The sequence below is a fragment of the Platichthys flesus genome, chromosome 15, assembly GCF_949316205.1.
Source record: "Platichthys flesus chromosome 15, fPlaFle2.1, whole genome shotgun sequence".
NCBI classification, from domain to species: Eukaryota; Metazoa; Chordata; class Actinopteri; order Pleuronectiformes; family Pleuronectidae; genus Platichthys; species Platichthys flesus.
Window position 1 is genome coordinate 14335834 of NC_084959.1, and position 19875 is coordinate 14355708.

The window sequence follows — 19875 nt, forward strand, 5'->3', positions numbered from 1 at the left end:
ACCTTTTCAATAAGAGACCAAAATCCATTTGCTGATATAATAAATTATTCATTTTAATACTGTAACAGAAATATATAGAAACTGCACTTTAAAACAGTATTGTGGCTGTCATTAACTTCCCTTTATGATTTCGATGGCATTATATCTGAGATCACAGGTAAAATCAAATAAAATATCTTTAAAAGTTTTTGTTTGTACTTTACCTGTAATAGTGTAGTTTTACTGTGTGTTACATTTACATATGTCCTTATGGAAATTATATGGCAATATGAACCCATCCAGGGCTCCCGCTTTTACTACAGTTCACTCAAATGACCTTCACGAGGATGGGGCTGTGTCTTCGCTCGCTTGTTGTTGTCACGTCCCACTTGTTTGTACACCACTGATACTCTGTAAAGCTACCGGTGAAAAACGTGTTCATCTGTGCACGTCAGAGGAGACCAAGCTGTGTCAGATTATCCCGGGCGGTGGGAATAAAACTCCTCTCGGCCAATAACAGGAATTAAAACCAACTTCCAGCTGCGTCGGCTGCCAATCATCCTCCTTCACATGGGCGCGCTAACAAGATGCGAGGGAGCCTCAAGTGATGTTTCTGACTAACAAGCTGTTCCTCGCTGTTTTCAAGGCTGCTGATCTGACCTGCTTTGTGTTTCCGCACCTCTGAACCCGCCCTGTTTCCTGTCATCAAAGCTGTCTAGATCAAAATAAAAATAAAAACAGACTGTAGCGAATGAGACGTTCTTTAATTTCTATAACTTCAGAGAGACATTTTCACTTGAAGTTTCTAATTGGGTGATTGAGTCATCATTTGGCGGTAATTCTTTTTCTGGTTATGAGCATAAAATGTTGTTGTAATTGAGTCGAGATTTTTAATTTAGATACAAAGAAAACATCTAAGACTCTAAAATAGTCAAAATCAAAAGTCCTATTAGGTATCTAAAACTCACTTGTGTTTATTTCATAAGCCAATATCACGATAACAGATTCCAAAATGATCACGGTAATCAGTATTAATGCAGTTTTTCAAAAAATATAAAGACCACACCATATCAAATGTGCGACATTAACATTTAAGTAAGAAGGCTTAAGAAAACTTCCTGTAATGCAACTTTAAACAAAGCTTTAAAATAACAGCTACTATGAAATGATACATTTGCTTTAGGATTAGTCTTGTTTTCATTCAAATTTTGCATTGTACCTTTAAGATCTGGGGAAAACAGCGTTGAAATCATGATGGAGAGGCAGCATATGGCAGAAACGGCAGCAACAGCTCCAGTGCAGCTGATGGGTTTTGCACTGTTTATTTATCTAATGGTGTGAAATTTCACATTTTTGATGTATTGCACATCATTTGCTTGCCTTATGTGTGTTTAGAAAGTATGTGTGTTGTATCTCTGCCTGTCCAGATCCTTGTCTGCCTAATGAATTGCCCACCTTGGGGCAGTAAAGGAACTGATGACCAGATATAGTGTGTTCTTCTTCGCATTATTCAAAGTTTCCAAGGAGTTTCTGGACAAAGTACTACATGTGTGATCCTAATATAGCTTGAGGAGAACAAGGTTATCTCCTGCAGTGGAAGTGCTATATCAACGCTTTGTCATTTATTCTAAAATAGTGCCACACCGTGTTGAATATGACAAAGTGAAGTCGGGGACCATAATGGATGTAGAGTGGAAATTGCTGTTTGTGTTACATGGGATTATCAAGCCAAATTTCACCACGTTCAAGGCCATATGAAAGCCAGAGGCGATCCCCTGCTCTCTTGTGGGGAAATGCAGTCAGCGCCCTTGCCTTCCCATTCCACTGTGCTCTGTCATATTACATCTAAATCCTCGGGGAATCCAATCTCTCCCATCTCAACGCATTACTGCTCCTCTAAAGCCCCCCCCCGCGCCCCGGAGGACGCTCGACCCTGAGAGGAGGAGTGAGCGCAGACCCTAATCTGCCCTCCTCAACCCCTCCGCGTCCCCAAAGGACCACTGCCAGCCAGTCCTCGCGTCAAAATGACTCATTAGTCTCTGTCTGTGAATCCAACCGGCAGCAGAGCTTCAAGGGGAGGGGTGTTTATATTTGGTGGCTACAACGGCAGAAAAAATATGAATATGAATTATGAAAAACGGAAGTAAACAGACAAACAAATACTGACATGGGAACTGAAATCCTGTGCGTATGAAGCTGTTGAATGTTTGGCCACATTCACACAACAGTAGCAGTTTGTCCAATGAGATCACAGTTCCTCATGGAAGCATGTATTTTTTTTTGTTTTTTTGACGACCGTACTTCGGTCTCAGGTCATCCTGACCGCCTCATGATTCTGTTTTTAGTTTGGTTGCCTATTCACTGTCCAGAACAAACAAATAGAGACTGTTTTTGTGATGGCTTGATAGCAAACCACTATTTAGTCATATGCAATGAATGACGATAAGTCTTATATTTGACTTAATTTCATACGTCCACTATACAGGAAGACATACAACTCTAAATATAAACTGTACTGGTGCAGAAAATGGAGCTTGGTAATTTATCTCTTTACCACATTGAAGCTTAAAAACTGTTTAACACCAACACAAATGAACCGTGTCACATCAGATCACTCAACACCTATGTCTATTTAAATCCACAGCCCAGAGAACCACGTACTTTATGAAGTGTTGGTGTTTTGACACCATAATAAAAATACAGCAGGCTGAGTCAGTATCCTTTAATCCAAACCTTAAAACCTACTTTAATCGTACCGCATCCACCTGATTTAACCTAATTCAGTTTTGTTTGGTGGTCATGCTCAAATTCCTCCCAAACATTTAGTATGTGTTATTTTAAGGCAGTTTTTATAGATTTTTATGATATTCAATATGTTTTACTTGGTGTTACTTTTATTATTATAATTGACAAGCTATTTCGGATTCTTTGTAAATATAACTTTTTACTCTCTTCTAATTAACCTGTTTGTAAACTTTAAATTCCCTCGTGGTGTATTTTTTTTTTTAGGTATAATAGGGGTGTCAATGTGATACAGTACATTCACAAGAAAAATATTGTATCATAACATTGATGTGAGTTGGTACTTAATTATAGAAGCATAAAACATTTTTACATTATACATATATACACCAATAGGTCAGTTGCAAGAGAAATAGTCATTTATGAGACCATATTTCTTAACGCCCATCAGCTTACCAAGCAAACAACCCTATTTGCCTCTATAAATAAATAAATGCAATAATGATCGATAGGGACAAAATAGAGATAAATAAGCTCACCATGCTGATGCAGTCCACATAGTTTCAGCAGCAGCTGAATATATTTGGCATCCTGAGAGACTCAATATGAGTTTTGTCCGTAACCCGCTGTTAAGGAGGTGAAGGTGAAGATAAAACCGAATCCCACAGTGGAACCCGTTAGTTAGACCAACCAGCAGCAAGGTTTGTTGAGATCTGTAAACAACATGCAGTTCTGAGACACTCCTTTGAGGAATGTGTTGTTTTTTTACCCCCACAAATCTTTAACTTTTGTGAAAACCAACATTACTCAGCATCTGTAAGTGTGAGTAATTGTTACTGTTGCTGTGTAAACTGTATTAAAAATGATGTATTTTTAACTATAAACTTCAGTCTAGCACAGGTTCAAGTTCTGAGAGTAGGATATATTTAATGCATTTAGTGTCTCAGACATTTGATATAATTTTATACGACAGAAGATGAATGTAGAGTCCTTTATAGGATGATGTATTAGGCTAAAAGCTTATTTGCTTTTTGTTGATATATTGGCTATTAGCCTATTTGGCTTACAAAAAGGCAGCTCTCTCCCCAGAGGTGGCCATTCTCACCGAGCGCACGACAGAGATCACAATTTGCATAAAAGCATCACATTGATATTCACAGGACATTTCTTTATTCTTTTTTTTTACCAAACAAAAGAGAACTCTGTGTCCTTCTATTGTTAAAAATCCTTGAGTTTTTTTTTTTCCCCCTCACAGGGAGAGGTGGGATTAAACAATAAACACTCTTGGTGTCACAGCAAGGTTGAAGCTGATAGTGCATCTCATTGTGTGGAACCTTTCAATGACACTGATGGAGCTAATTTAAAGTGGGAAAAAAGTGACACTCATTCTCACACTCACTGTTAACAGACATTAAAACGGATTTGGAGCCGGATCATGTCGGCAACAGAAATAGAAATCTACATATACTGTAGCTTTAGCCATTCACTGTTCACCGTGCTGGAAAGACAACTAACAGGCCAATTTGCACAGAAATTCCGTCTAAAGAAAATGACTGTCAGTGTACAGCAGGCTGCCAGTGGAGAAAAGTACTGCACCAAAAATTAACCTCTTTGAAACTGCCTAAAATTTCAAAAATAGAGGATCCCTTTCTGGTAAAGGGCAATTTGGGTAAATAGCCAGTTAATACCCCTGCTACTATCATAACATTTTACGCTGTATTGCATTTTCAAATGATTAGCATATGTTTTACTGGATTAAAAGCATGCATGAATCATCGGCGCTACATACAGCTTATGGTGGTTCAGAAATACAAAAAAATGCAAATCAGCACCAGTGGACCCTCAGGGATAGCTTGTGTGTTGGTGGCACGCTTTCAGTTTGCACTAAGTAAAATTAGCATAATCAGTTTTTCATGATAACAGCGTTTATTTGGGATCACCAAAGTGGGCAGCTTTCATCCTCTGGGGACCATATCATGTCCATTTAACTCTTTCATAGCAGTCTGTCCAGTAGTTAATGATATAACTGACAAAATCAAATGACCAAAAGTGACGTTATAATTGATAAGAACGGGAAAATAGAACAGAAAGTCGCCTGTATATAATACAGCAAAAAGTTTGTATTTCTGCTATAAGCCTTAAGAAACGTACCCATTCAAACCACAATGAATTGTAATGGTGATCTCCCAGCTTTTAATTTAATCCAATGAGCTCCGAGAGTGGCTAACATTATTGTTTAAGGAAGCCTTCTGGTTACCATTTCTAGTTTGACCAATCAGGTTTGAGATTGTTTTGGTTGACCGCATGTAAACGTGCAGAGAGTAAAAGAAAGGGAACACATTGACATGCTTCGTCAACCGGCTCTTTACCTTACCTAAAGCCATGGGCCAAAAGTGTCACCTGGGCACAAAACACCAACACCTATATATTGTGTTGACAGATGTTTGACTTGTGTGAAGTAAGGAAACGAGCCACAGAGGCTAATTCGTAATCAGACGACAGCTGATGGGCTCAAAGGTTGGAGATAGCTTGGCCACCATTGTCCCATGACCCTCACCTCTGCTCATACAGTGTCTATGAGAAGGTCCCCTGTCATATTTCATCTCACCCTTAAGTCCTGTTTTGAAAACCAGAAAAAGCCGTGCTGCAGTGCTCTGGCACCTTTCATTGCACAGGTAGGACACAACATGGTTGAGCTTGTGAGCTGGCAGCTGCCCCCAGTTTTTTCTATTGCAGGGGCTGGTGAAAGTCGTTGGACCTCAACCAGACGGACCAGTGAACCAAATTAATGAGCTGAAAGTGGCTGAAGGCTGCAGAGAGCTGCAGACTGTGGCGTCACTTTCAGTGGTGTTGGCAGCCGAAGTAATTCTTTCACCTTAGAGGGAGTCACTTGGAACAGATTCCATAACAGCAATGCCACTTGATGGAGATTGAAGCTTTTCACCTAACAGGCTTTATTTGTTCCCTCATAATGGGCCTGACAGGGCTTGATTTGTGCTCCTGATTTCATGTGCATTGCTTTTCACCAAAGGCAGGAAATTGACCTGCAATCATAGGAGAACATTTTATGTTTGTGTTTAGATATATAGATATACTATTCACACATGAATATTTGCAGCTGTCTGTCTTACACTTTTAACTGGTGTCGTACTGGTTACATATTAGGTTATTTTGCAATGTCATTTCCAAACGGGGCAAAATTCTGTCTTTATAATCGGCATGTGCTGGGAAAAGTCATGAGAAGACTACACTTAGACAAGTAAGATTTGGCTTAAAGGCTGAAATTGCATATCAAATAATTCTAGCTACGTTTTCACAAGTCATCATGAAATCGTCTAAATTGTACAAATTCTTGTTTTCTTTACCCTAGAAAGGGGCAATTTTATATTTAAATACTTTATATTTCCATCAGGAGTGGGTCCTCTCTAAGGAGGCTGCCATGTTTTTTATGACAGTACCCCAAACTGGACAAACTGAATATCTTTTGAGCAACTTCACCACTAGATGCCACTAAATCTTACACAAAGAAACTTTAAGAAATTAAAACACTATATTTATTTGTACATATGTGTGACTATCAGAGGAAAATTCCAAGACAGGAGGCTTAAATCATTGTAGCAGGAGGATTCCTCCAATTACTTTTTCATTTTCATGAAAACCTTTATAGAAAATATAAAAAATTAAAATTAAAACTGGTCCAAAGGGCTGTGAAACATTTAATTTACTATAACTTTATATCGTTGGAGGCTGCAAGGTTTGACTTTGTGAGACAGTACATGCAGAATAATGTGTTTTTAAATACGTAAAATTCACCTTTAAATAAAGACGGACCTAAAGGGAAAAATTGCTACTTACTGAACCATTTTACAGGTTCCTTTGCAGTTATTTAGAGGAGTGTGAAATGTGACGTCTGAAGAGCACCAGCACAGCAGCTCAATGCCTCACTGGTGCCGAATTATCTCCTGAGGCATAACAGACATGTTGGTATTGATTCTGTAATTTTCCCTCAGTATTTGTCTGCGGCTCTGTACCCGGTTGCCACACTTCAAAAGTAGCAATAAAATGGTTTGATTACATAACTGAAAGACTGTAAATTGTTCTTCTCCGCCATTAGGTGAACACTAAAACTTTTCCAGCTACAGAGAAGTTTAGATGTGATATTGCAGGACTTCTTGTTTAGCCATTTAGCAATTTGACACTTTTATCGTCACATAAAGGGACAAGTAGTTTCAGTCACTGTAGGATTCTCTGATCATATAAATGCAAAATGTGGTCTGGTCTGTTTTTTTATGGACCTATTGGTCTTTGGCTGTCGGGCTCAGTACAATGCTGTTAAATCAATACAGTGTTGAGCAGAACCACTTCTCAAAATTGGCAGGTCCATTCTGGGTGAACCACAGAAAATTACCAGAACCTTCAAGTAGAGAGTTTACAGTCCTCTGCATAAACAAGCATGGCTGCAGTCTGTTAATCCCAATTATAAGTTTTAACCATGTCCCTGTTTGTAAGTATCGTGGCAGTGTCTCTTTGACGTTATTTCTGTGACATGAGAACGTTCCACATAGATGTAGTTTTGACCAACATTTGACGTGTCACTTCAGTTAAGGAAAATGGTTTGTGTTTAAGTGACACTGCTTATAGGCCCATTAGAACAACTGCATGACACATGTGTACATACTAATTTTCCAGAAATGTTGAAATGTCCTGCACTGATATAGATTTGTAATCTCACATTTCAACATTGTTTGACTTGTTGGACAGTAAAAGAAAAGAAAAAAGAATCCGTGCAGCCATCTTTTAGTTTTTGTTTATTTATTTGTCCGCTTTCAGTATCTTGTGCGTATATTATCTATAATGCATGATCATTTGCCATTTGGTGACAGCAGGCTACACTTGAAATCATTGGTCATATTTATAACAGTCCTGCAAGGGTCACAAACACCGTTTTTTGTTTTTTTTGCACGATTTCATAACTTTTGGGGGCATTTGGGAATTTCTACAAAAGTGTCTCAATAACTTACCAACCATGCTTTTAAAAATGTGTAATCCCAAGCTCGGATCTGGAATGGATCACTTTTGCCTCACACTCTCTCATGTTACATAAAACCTTATGTGACTCTCATATCTCATATGCAACAGTAAACAAACTTGATGTTTAAACACGATCCTCAAAACCAGTTGAGTTCTCTTTCAAGTGACATTAACTTATTTTGTGATCGCTATAAATGGTAAGACAGTATGAAAACAGCATTTGTTACAACAGGGTGTTCATCTGGTTCTTCTGAGTTTTTCACAATGCTTTCCCTTTGTATTTGTGACATATCTTTATAGACTGCAGTTGGGCAGCTGAAATAATTAGAATTTTGGTCATTAACTGAACATTGCAACTTTGCTCGCGTTATAATTTCCAGTCGACAGTTGTTAAATGCATCTTAGTGGCAGAGCTGTGCTCCCCCCATGAGGCTAGAAGGCTGTTAAAGTTATTTCCCTCTAGTGCCATTGTTAAAAGAATTTCATTTTCACTCTGTATTATTTCTTCTTAGAGGTGTTTTTAATTAAAGCTTTCCTGAGTTAAAGTCGGCTCAAAGCGTAATGTCACAGTCTGAGCTTGACTAACTGTTATTTATGCTTGACTGTTCAAACATTCATTAATCAAACTGTGAGCTTTCTATCCTAAGTTTTTCTGCATCTCCCTTAACATTGATAATTTATGAAAGCTTCAGTGAAACCTTCCAAGGTTTGTCGATGCTCCGATGTGCGTTGCATGTCCCTGTGTGTGTATGTGTGTGTGTGTGTGTGTGTGTGTGTGTGTGTGTGGGTCCACGTTCTCATAAACGCTGTGATTGCGACTCATGCTTCATTGCAGCCATTCGTCACATCATTGTTTTACTTAGAAACCCTTTGTGAAGTTGATATTGTTCAGGGATTTGGAGACCATCGACACAATTGGCTAAAGCATAATGAGCGTTTCTCGACTTCCTGCACTCTGATGACCAATTAGCAGACGTGAAAGATGCACAAAAGCCCTTTTTTCTTAGCTGAAAATTGTGTTTATTTCATTCAGAAACGGAACGGATAGAGCTCTGTTTAACATTCACAGTTTAAACAAAGTTCTGGTTGACAAACAGATTTACAGACAAATCAACTGTCAGTAAATTCAGAAGCATTTAATAAATCATTTGAAAAACATGATTAATTTCGCACATTTATTCTAAGGAGAAGCGAGTTAGGGGACAGTTGAAGGAGAAATGTCTTCTCGGGGAAACTCGTAGTGCATCAATCATAACAGTCTTAAGAGAACAGGTTCTCATTCGGAAATTTAAATTAAATCTGAGGCCGTGGTGAGTCATTCATTTTTCAAGCAGGCAAGCTCAGAACAAATTAACCTTAAATTTTCCAATAGTGATGTATAGAAAGCCTTTGGGGTGATGGTGAAGGTCACAAAGAGAGGGGGCACGTTTTAGTACAAAATCCTGCTTATAAGCATTGACAGTGTGCAGGGGAGTGGAACTCCACCGGGCAAGAGCCTTAATTCAGAGTAATCCCATTCTGTGAGGAGGAGGCAAATCATGAAAGTCCACTGCAGAGGCTTCTGCTGGTCACTTGGGACACAGGCTAATGGCTGTCAAACAGCACCAGGCTGTCGAGAAGAGAGCTACACCTGCTGGATTTTCCTGGGCAGCCATTGGAAGAGAGTCTTGCACAGCTTTTTGCTTTTCACTCGTGACTTTGTTAAGTTCTTAATGATGACTTTTCTGAGCAGGCTGAAGTTCAAATGCGGAGACAGATGCATGGAGAAAGCATTATTTCCGCCAGCTGATTGATTCAGAACCTCCATGAAGCGTCTCTCCTGCTGCCTGAAGTCGTACTCCACACTGGACACAACAGACATACAACTCAACATTACTCAAACCACCCAAATAACACAACAGTTATCAAAAGCTGCTTTCAGACGAGAACTAGACTGAACGCAAATGTCCAAATCAGTTGCGGCGGACATTTTCCGGAGTTTCTCCTGCCAACCTCCTTGGAAAACCCTCTGGATTATATCTGAGACCATGTGAGAATACAGCAAATGATTACCTGGAGGATCCACTCAGAGGGAGGGCGAGCATTGATGACATTTCTAACACACCACGGACACAAACGTGAGGTCTGAGACTTTTTGGCGATATGCACCGACGCTGATATGAATATGCTGTAAACAAAAACACGCAATCAGCAGTATTTATACATCCCTCCTACATGCTTTGCAACCCATCATCTAAAGGCTTCTGAGATCTCTGTGTTGTTGTGAACCAGATAACCTCCTTCTAGATACGTGAAAGGCAAACTCTGGAGTTAGGTCATGCCCCGTTGTGCGGACAATCCGCAGAGGACGTGTCTGAAAACTACTAAATTCAGCTCTTGCCAAAGAATGCAAATGAGTTCTTCCTTGTGTGAGGTCTGCATTTCACCAGCTCATTTCTCTTAACAGCAGAGGGCTGTTTCGATAAATCCCACACATCACTGTAAACTGTGTCGCTACACTTCCCTCTGTTTTGTGCGGTACCACTCAAGCTGTGGGAAGCTTTGTGCTTGTCAGATTTCCAAGTGGTTGATTGGTTTGGGCAGAAAGACATTCCCCCAGCAGGGTATCCTTTTTCTATGAAGGTACATAAATGTCTTTTATTCCGGGGGGAGGGGGGGGGGTCTTATCATACACTTGGCCTTTGAGGATCAGATGCCAACACACACACACCAGTCAGCAAATCGACTTACGTAACATCTTTTTGTCATGCAAAAGCGGTTTTGAAAGTAAATGGATCAAGGGGGAAATGTTCTGAATATTTCAAGATAAACACCATTTTAGGTTTTCCTTTGTGGGGCATGAGGCTCCCCCTCCCAAAAAAAAGAAAGATGATGTGAAGACTTTTAGATTTCCTGGCCTCCTTTAGCCTCCTTTTCTACACACAGTATTGTTGAGATTTTTATATTCTGTCGCCTCCAACTGATGCAACTTTTCATCTAATTGGTGCAAACCTAGACCAAAGGCAGCATGTGGAGGACTCTTGCATGCTACACTTTAATACACTACTTCTTCAAGTAATTTCAAAACGTAAAGTTTGTTCTCAGACCACCATTGGAAAATGTGTCTATATCATTCAATTTCTTTTATTTGTATTCTGAAAAGGTGGATTTTAAGTGACGTCTTCTTAAAAATTGCTTCAAAATGTGCAAATATCAAAATGCGAAATCTTTCATTTGAAGATAGTACTGAGCCCATTCAGCCCACTCCATCGGCTAAAATATTTGACATGAAAGCAAACCACCTTGTAAGCAAACGTGCGCTGAATCCCATTTACAGGCTGCGTAGGCAGGAACTATTCCTTTTTGCTTGCCTGAATTTTTTGAAAAGTCCTCCGTAATCTCCATAAATCTGTCGTGTGAAAAGGATTGAGTCACAAGCAGTTAAGTGCTTCAATTTGACAGCTGTTCCAAAAGATTTACGGTGTGCTCAGAGAGCAAAATGTAATCTCTCTATGTATTCTGAGCAAGAAACAAATGAGCAGCGCACAGCTTTTCATTTGGTGAGCTGCCCAAACTGTAAGTCATTCATTTTCTGTGAAGTGAAGTGAGCAGGACGGTGGGAAACTGCTTGCCAGCTGAAATTGCAAGTTGGCCTAACCTTGTTGTGTTTTTCTGAAACTGTTAATCAAATGTTGACTTTGTCCTTGAGTACAATGACTTGACTCTGCAGCGGCACATGTTACAAAGTTTATTAGGAAAAGTAATGAAGAAATAAGGGAGAAGAAACAATAAAAGTCTAAACAGATTTTTCTGACTTTATTCAAATTGATTTTTACGGTACTCTTCTTTTTGTCCAAGTGAAGTGAAGAACCACCCAGTAGCAATTATAAAATGTCTATAAAGTTTGAGTCTGAAAAATGAATTTCCTTATAATATTTTATTAATCTCCTTTCAGAAAATAGGTCTCATGGGAACGTTCTCAACCCAAACTAATTTTCAACTTTATCAAACGGAGCCTCCCTATAATCAACACCATATAATAGCTCAATGTGATAACACATGATGTATTCATAGAATTAATATTCTGTGGCCATAGTTTTGTTTTCGGGCAAGAGTTGAATTCCGGAGCTCCTCTGATCACTTACAGTTCAATCCAGTGCTCAAAGACAAGACCCTGGATGTCACTGTTATCTCACCTGTAGATTATACAAGCAGTTTTCTGGCAGCTCGAGCAGTTCTTTAGGTCCTTTCCAGTTTTGAAGGATCGCCGTCTGAAATAAACAAAAGTAAACTGAAGTGTGTGAGGTAAGAAACATCCAAAGCACCCATTGCCTCAGATCCACCGTTTGATTTTCTCCCCGCTCATCCTCTCTGTCTGCTAATCATTCAGACTGTCGCTGATGGCAGTGATGAGCTGTATAACGAGCATTATGTCGCTTATTAGGAGTTGGTTATTCTGAAACATGACCGCAGAGGCAGTCACAACTTATTAGCGCATTACGCTGGATGAGAATGACTGACGGAGGCACATTGCCAGAGGGCCGTTTTAATTCCTGTTATTTGTCCCAGAAGAGTTACACGGCTAAATAAATCTCTCTGAGACGTGCCCCGCTGAAATGCCCAAGTAGGTTTCTGTCACACAGAGGTGCACGTCCACAAACCTGTTTGCAAACTTGCAATGTTACAGATTTGCATCATCACAATACGAACCTGGATTTAAAGCATCATTTTGGACCGAAAAAAACAACAACTTTATTATGTCTTCACGGTGTGGTGGCCTTTCAATAGTATCTGTTTTGTCTTATATCATGGTTTATGTAATGAATGTGTCATTTGAGGTTTACCCACATTGGTTGAACCAGTGTGGGTGGTAGGTCAGGGTCTTCAGAAAGTAAAATCACAGACAATTTGCTGCTTCTAAATTAAATAAAACATAATCCATCAACTACATCTCCAGCAAATTTAGTTTTGTTCATTTTCAACCATTTTTCAATCACCTGATGCAGCATAGTTGAGGTGCAGCGATTGCATATACGAATTGCCTCCATGATTTGTCACTTCAAGTTAATGTGCGTGTAAATATGGTGGGAACCATCTCCTTGCTAAGACCTAAATGTCAAACTGGTCCTCACAATGTACAGCATAACCTGCGCGCATACACACACACACACACACGCATACAAAGACACACACCAACGCCTGCTCTTACCCGCTGGTGGGAGTGTGGCATGTTTCGAGGTCATGGATAATGCTAAGCAGAGTGGTGATCCTGTCCTTGTTGGCTGCCAGGCTGGCCTCCACCGTCTCGAGCTTCTGCTGTAGGGCTGCTGATTTGCAGCACTGTTGGGAGCTGGGCAGCAACATGGCTGCATCAGCCGGGTGGGAGTGAGCCAGGCTGGTGTCCACCGGGTAGGGCCGGGGGGGAGCAGGGCTTGAGTTCGAATCTGCTATGGCGATTGCCACTGCCTCGCGGGACTGGGGTTGGGGATGGGATACCAAGTGGATTTTTGACGACCGCAATATGGAGTTACAGCCAGGGCCTGTGTGTGCACGAAGATCCTCACTTTTCAATGGGGCTGGTGCAGGGACAGGAAGACCTGCATGAGCTTGCAGAAGGGACAATGTATCTGTATTAGAGTTCTGATGGACAGCAGAGAAGGGGCTGGGGTCAACATGCCCTTGAGTGTTTGCCGTCGATGAGCTAATGAAGTTGGTTTGTGCTGTGACAGAAGAGGAATGTGTCTGTTTATCTGCCTGGGATTTAAGCTTTATATTAGCATGCCTGGGTGATACACCCAAGGCCAAATGTTCTGCGTTTGAATCTGTCTCCTGGGCTCTTTTCACTGGTGGGACAGGAGCACAGTGTCCCTCGTGCTCTGTTTTTGTGTATCCTTGCGCAACCCTTTGCTGTTCTGTGTTTATGCAGCCCTGCAGACAAATGCAGCTTGACTTAATTAAGGAAATGTGATTCTGAAGCTTAGTGACCTGTGATAGATTTGAATTTTCCTGCCGTTTTGACTCATGCGACACAAATTCGTTGCTTAGATTATCACCAAATTTGTTCCTATCAGTTTGTGTATCGGCGTTGGGATTCATTATTGACTCCGAATTGTGGGCGCTCACATCACTGCCTCTGTTATGGCTTTTTGACACATTCAGTGGCCTAGATGATATAAGCAGAGTTGTTTTGGACTTGTGTTCCTGATTGGATATGCTGCAGAAAGCAGAGTTTTCATTGGCTAGAGTTGCATGACCGGGATTATTTTTGCGTGACGCTTCTTTACAACAAAGTTCTTCTGGTTTTGTGTCTGCTGGCTGAAGCATAGTTGTGCTTGATACACAGACGTTTCTTTGTATTTCTGTCAATGCCGGTGATGAGGAGCTGGCTGTAGATGGTACTTTTTTCATGCTGACTGAGTAGTTCTTGAGGGCAATGCTTTCAAATAAAGTCTTGCGATGTGTAGATGGTGAACCGGGACCTGAAAGAAATGGAGGTCTTGAATGTGGGGGTCCAGTTGCACCTGCTGTAGTGTTAACTGACGCTGTAGGTTCATGAATTGCAGTCTCCGAATTTGAGGACATAGGTTGAATCGGGTGAAATTGTCTTGCCTCAGGCTTAGCGTCTCGCTTATTGGTTGTATGCCTAGATTGATCTGATGCTGCGTTAGGATACAAAGGGCTCTGGGGTGTATGAGCGAAATGGGGATGTGCAGGTGGGCTAATGTTAACCTTTGACGATGGATTTTCATGTGGTTTCTGAGATGGATTGTGTGAAGTAGATGGCGGACTTGCAGCTCTATGTCGTACAGTTGCCTCTCCTCTATCAATATTGTCTGTTGCCTTCCTTGCTTTAGATAGGGTCGGACATTTTGGAGAAATTTGCGGGCTATAAGTTGTATTTGTCGCCGCGTTCACTCGAGTCGTGTGCGTTGATTGCCGCAGTTTAATTTCATCCTCAGCATTAGCAGCTTTACTAGGTGTGATTTTTGAGGACATCAGTGCAGTAGAGGTCGTGGTTGTCGTGTGAGTGTCTGAGGTGTTTCCAGGTCCCACAGCTGTAGTGTATGAATGGGAAGCTGGCAACAGAGTCTTTTTAGGTGTAGCATGCACAGATACGCACACATTTTGAGGCCCAGTCCATTTTAAAGTGTTGTGTTGCGGCATCTTGACGAGCTTAGGATAAGTGTTTGAATGCGGGTCGTTTGGTCTGGTAGCCGTGACCAACTGTGGAGTCAGCATGAGACTCGTCGGCCGGGGGATCTTACCGTCCTGTGTAGGTTTTGCAAAGGATTTTAAACTTGCATCATCCTTTCTTATTTCTACAGTTGCTTTTGTGATGGTTTTGGCTTGTAGGAGAGTTGTGGGTTGGGATAGGGTAAGGGATTTTATATCAGCAGCAGCATATGCACATGACAAAGGGACCAGATTGCCTCTAGAGTGCACTGGACATGCCGGATGTGGTTTTTTTCTGTACCTCAGTTCTTCATTAAGATATAATATTTGTGGATGGACTCTGTCTGTGCTGTTGTCAGGGGTTTGATGCTGGGTTGCCTTAAGGTCCATGTCCCCCTCAGTATGGGGCATCTGGAAAAGCGCGGTAGTTGAAAGTGTGGTGAGGGCTGACTTTAACGGGCAATCGTCAGCAGCAGGGCTTTTCTCCCCCAAAGTGGCAGCCGCTGCGGTCACGGTCTGTCTCCCGCCGCAAAGGATGCATATTTTGCGTGGCATCCCAAAATGATGGGCAGCAGAAAACAGCGCCATCCTCCCCGACTGCTCTGCATTCTGACTCTGCACTCTGTTTTGGTCCCTTCCGCGAGAGGTGGCACGGCTCACTGGCTCTGCGTCACCTCTATCGATGCTGATTCCACCGATCGCCTCTGAATCCACCACGCTTCCATTGGTGTATTTAGGCCTGACACTGGTTGCATTCCCTGCAAAGTGAGGATTCGTCTTGATTGCCCTGGCGTAGCAATAGGTCCCACTACTGTTCCTCTGACTGCAGGCCGCATCCTTAGAGGCCTCACCTCCAAGTGCTTTGAAAGTCACTTCCTTTTTCGTCTTGGATTCCCCACATTTCTGTTTCAAAATAGCCCTTTTCTCCTTGTAACTCTTTGTTAGCAGTAATATCTCCTTGTACTCCGTTTCGCTGGTACAACATCTGTTGGATGTTTGAGTAATTCTATCTGATGGCGTGGAGAGCTCATCAGTTAGCAATACACTGTGCTGCGTAGGTGGTCTGCTTTTCCCTGGGGACGTCTGAACACCAATGCTGGAATGAAGTCCCCACGCTTGCAGCAGGGCCCCTCCAGTTCTGTCTCCTCCTGTTGTCTTCAAACCACGCACTCCCACCAAAGCGGGGACACCTAAAACTGGAACCGGAGTCGTCAGGTCAGCCGCTCGCCTCCCCATCCCTCGTCGGACTGACTCAAAAGTGGGATAATTTGAGAGAGCGACAGAGTTTCCACACCATTACATCCCTCTAGAAGTAAGAGAGGAACAAGTTTACAGTGAAAGGCATTTTGAGATGGTGCTGTGAAGGGAATGCATGAGTAAGCAGGACAAATTGAAACAATGCACAGGCCTACTATTGAGAATTTGGCTCTGCTTCAAATAATACACAGTAAAAAGATAACTGGGGTTGTCAAAAGCCGTTTGCGGAAATTCAAGCTGAGAAAATTACACTCTCACTCGCAAAGTTCTGATGTGACGGGGTAAGAAATGGGACTGGCGGTATGTTGGTGCTGACGATAAGAGGAGGCTGTTGCTGCGAGAACAAGTTAGATATGTCATTAGCATTTCAAACAAACTTCACACAGATCTCGTCTCGATGTCTGACAGCGCACGGAATAATTTATTTGTGGAGTAAAATTCAACACATGGCTCCTGTGGTGAACTCTCTCTCTCTCCTGTCTCATTGTGATGTCTGTCATGCTGGAGCCAGCAGCCTCCACTCAGCTTTCCTCCACTTTCAGCTCGCCTTGGAAAGAGGCCATAATGTATACACTGAGGCTACAGTGGAGAGTTCATAAGGCTTTGTGGGCACAGAGGGCGTAACACAGTTTTGTGTGTTTGTGTTTGATTTCACATGTGCCACTTGTGTGTGTGTGCAGGAGGTAATTTTAATGATTTAAGTGACACCATCTCAGCGGATGATAACAGTGCGATAATGTGCGCATGTCTGGCATTTCATTACTGTCCAGCAAAATATCCAGTGTGAAAGGGAGTGAGTGTTTGTGTGTTTATCCGTGTGTGTGTGTGTGTGTGCTTTGATTTATGACAGAAATGTCCAGCAAAGCAAACACATTCTGACAAGGCTTCCTTTTCCTCATCCCCCCCCCCCCCAACAGCATTCATAAGGGGATGTCAAACTTGCAAAAAAAAGAATATTTAGTCATCTAGGGACACATTTTTTTCTTGTTCCATGTACCATGTATATTATTATCAGCTCATGAAAGTGACCTATGTCTGTTGTCTCTGTCTAACGCTAAGTGACAACTGTCCTGCTGTGTTAATTCACCATTAAATCCCACTGCTAAATAAATGAATAAACAGGTTCCCGCAACACCACACAGGAACGATCAGGACTATAACAAATTCAAAAGGAGCAGTTTTTTTGTCTTCAGCAGAATCAATGTCTTGTGTGTTTCTATTCAGCAGACATACCTGAATGTTTGTTGGATCCTGCTGCAAGCTGTCTTGTTTACGGGAGTCCAAATGTCAGAAGCTAGTTTTCCGCTCCTTGTTTTCATGTCCCCCCTGGTCCTCGAGGTTTGGAGTGACAGTTCATACTGTAGAAATCCCTTGTCGGTGTTCAGTCCAAACTCAGAGGAGTCTGCAGGCAGCTCGTCCTGCAAGGCAGTGCTGCTAAATGAGCCCTCCTCTTTTTTCTAATGCTTCAGATTCTAAACTAATCTGCCTGTCATTGATCAGGCATTAAAACCAAAGCGGTGTCCTCGCTGTATCCCCTTTCTCTTTTTTTGTTTTGGTCTGGCTGCTCCCATGCTCTCTCCATAACCACAACACAGCAGTGTGCTACTGTGTGCTGCACTCCAACACACTCTGTCCTACTCTGTCCTGCCTTTTTACCCTCTCTCTCTCTCTCTCTCTCTCTCTCTCTCTCTCTCTCTCTCTCTCTCTCTCTCTCTCTCTCTCTCTCTCTCTTATTTCAGCCACTATCCTCCTACCCAGAATTCATGCATCCTGATCTACAGCTGGGTGGAGAAAGAGAGCAAGGGAGAGAGGGAGAGAGAGACAGAGAGAGAGAGAGAGAGAGAGACAGAGAAAGGGAGAGAGGAAGTGACTTGCATCAGTGGAGTAGGGACTGTCTGTAAATTATCATGCAAGTTAAAAAGCAGGAAAATGGATTGACAGCTGTGAATGTATACAACACTGCTGTCTGTTGGGACGATATAATAATTTAAGAAAATGAAGGGAAAATAATTTGACCAACACTATATTTCCTCAGAAGAACCCCAGTTATTCATGCTAAGTTTTAAAACCTGATTAATTCAAGTATCTGAAGACTCTCACTGGTATTAGGAAGAATTCCTTCATATCTAGCTTGTTCTTAATTGGCAGTGGTTCAGTTGTTGAGGTTAACAAGTAAATGGGCTGAGTTTGATCAGTTGTCAAACAAATACTTTGTTTTGTTCCACCGAGAGGGTTTTTGTGTTTGTTTGTTAGCTAGTTAGTTAGATGATTATGAAAAACTAAACGACGGATTACCATGAAACCTGGTGGAAGGGTGTGATCAGGGAAGAATCCATTAAAATTTGATGCGTATCAAGATGAGGGGGCGGATGAATGAGTTACTTTATCATTGCGAGATTTAATAGTTCTCAACATTTTTGTTCATTTCAAAGTGAATTATTCATGGATCTTGATGAAAAGAGTCAAGATATTTATGACTGTTTTGGTGCATATCCAAATAAAAATCTGATACCAGTGAATTTAAATGTCTCTTTCAGAAGAGGACTGTTGGCTCTTGGTGGAGGTATGCTCTCTCTGACTGATTCTTATGTTGGACTGTAGAATAATAAACATTAATTTATTATTAATTCAGTTTATGTCAATATATTTCTACATTATGACTGCTGCCTTGCCTTTGGGTTTATGATCTGAGGTTGATTTGTTCCGTGTGAAATATTATCAGACCGTAAGGGACACCACTGTTATGTATCTCTGACAAGACTCGCACACCTACAGTATAGTTTGTTACACTCAGACTGATTAAAGAAAACAACAGAGGTTGAATGTAACCAATACATTGACTCAAGTACTGCAAAATCTTGCTCTGTTTGTGTTTTACTTGAGTATCCCATCCTATTTAAACCTTTACTCAGAGCCATATATTGTACCGTCCCATTTATTTGAGTCAGTTATAATGAGGAGTCATATTCGTGAAAGAAAATATTATGAACGGATTAGTTATGTTATTTTAATAGTTTGAGATAAGCTGGTTCCAGAGGAAATTAATGAGTTACCCAACAGAATATAAAGTAATTAAAATCAGCAGCAGTCAATCTACACATTAATGCATCACTGTTATTATTTTCCAATAACACAATACACATTATTCTGAAATAGACTATGGTACAAAATGAATGCTTGCAGTATTAGTACTACTAAAGTTCACTAAGTGAATTTTCAAAAATGTTGTTGCTATTTTCACTCAAGTAAATAAGATCGGAGTATTTCATTCAATAAAACAAGCAAATAATAGAAAAAAATTTGTATGCTGGGATAAAATTAATAGACAAATAGATGAAAACATGCAATTGATGAAAAGGGCTACATTAATCTGAATAAAACAAATGCATTGAGCTTCACCTGTTGTATAATTAAAATATGGTACCTTTAACATTTTACTCCCAAAACAAAGTATGCTTAGCTAATATAAATTCTATTAATGCAGTTAATCCACCAAATATAAATTGCCTGCAGTGCATGGGGAATTCAATCTTCCATTTTGAACCTCTCTGTGTGTTTATGTGTACATGTGAAGACGCCTGTCAGTAATGACAGCACTGAGTGAAGCTAAAGTCCAGTCAAACTGCTCCGCTGGGAGTTCTGTCACATTGAATTCATGTTCTGCTGCAGCAAAGAGTCGGGAGTCTCTTTGAGGAGTTCTGTGAATGCAACAAT

General features: G+C 41.0%; 1 protein-coding gene across 1 annotated transcript; it reads right to left on the reverse strand.

The window, feature by feature from the left end:
• Window positions 1-8786: 8786 nt before the first annotated feature.
• Window positions 8787-14922, reverse strand: LOC133969222 (mucin-2). The gene is made up of 3 exons (XM_062405551.1): window positions 12941-14922; window positions 11928-12002; window positions 8787-9596 (listed from the first exon to the last, which is right to left on the reverse strand). The coding sequence occupies exons 1-3, from the start codon at window positions 14893-14895 to the stop codon at window positions 9377-9379; spliced, it is 2250 nt and encodes a 749-aa protein (XP_062261535.1). The 5' UTR covers window positions 14896-14922; the 3' UTR covers window positions 8787-9376.
• Between the last annotated feature and the right edge of the window lie 4953 nt (window positions 14923-19875).

Coding starts and splice junctions, on each gene's coding strand:
- LOC133969222 (XM_062405551.1), bottom strand. CDS start 14,895: ATGCCGCAACACAACACTTTAAAATGGACTGGGCCTCAAAATGTGTGC. Junction 12,003..12,940: donor TGCCACACTCCCACCAGCGG/GTAAGAGCAGGC, acceptor TGTTTATTTCAG/ACGGCGATCCTTCAAAACTG. Junction 9,597..11,927: donor ACTGCTTGTATAATCTACAG/GTGAGATAACAG, acceptor TGTTGTGTCCAG/TGTGGAGTACGACTTCAGGC.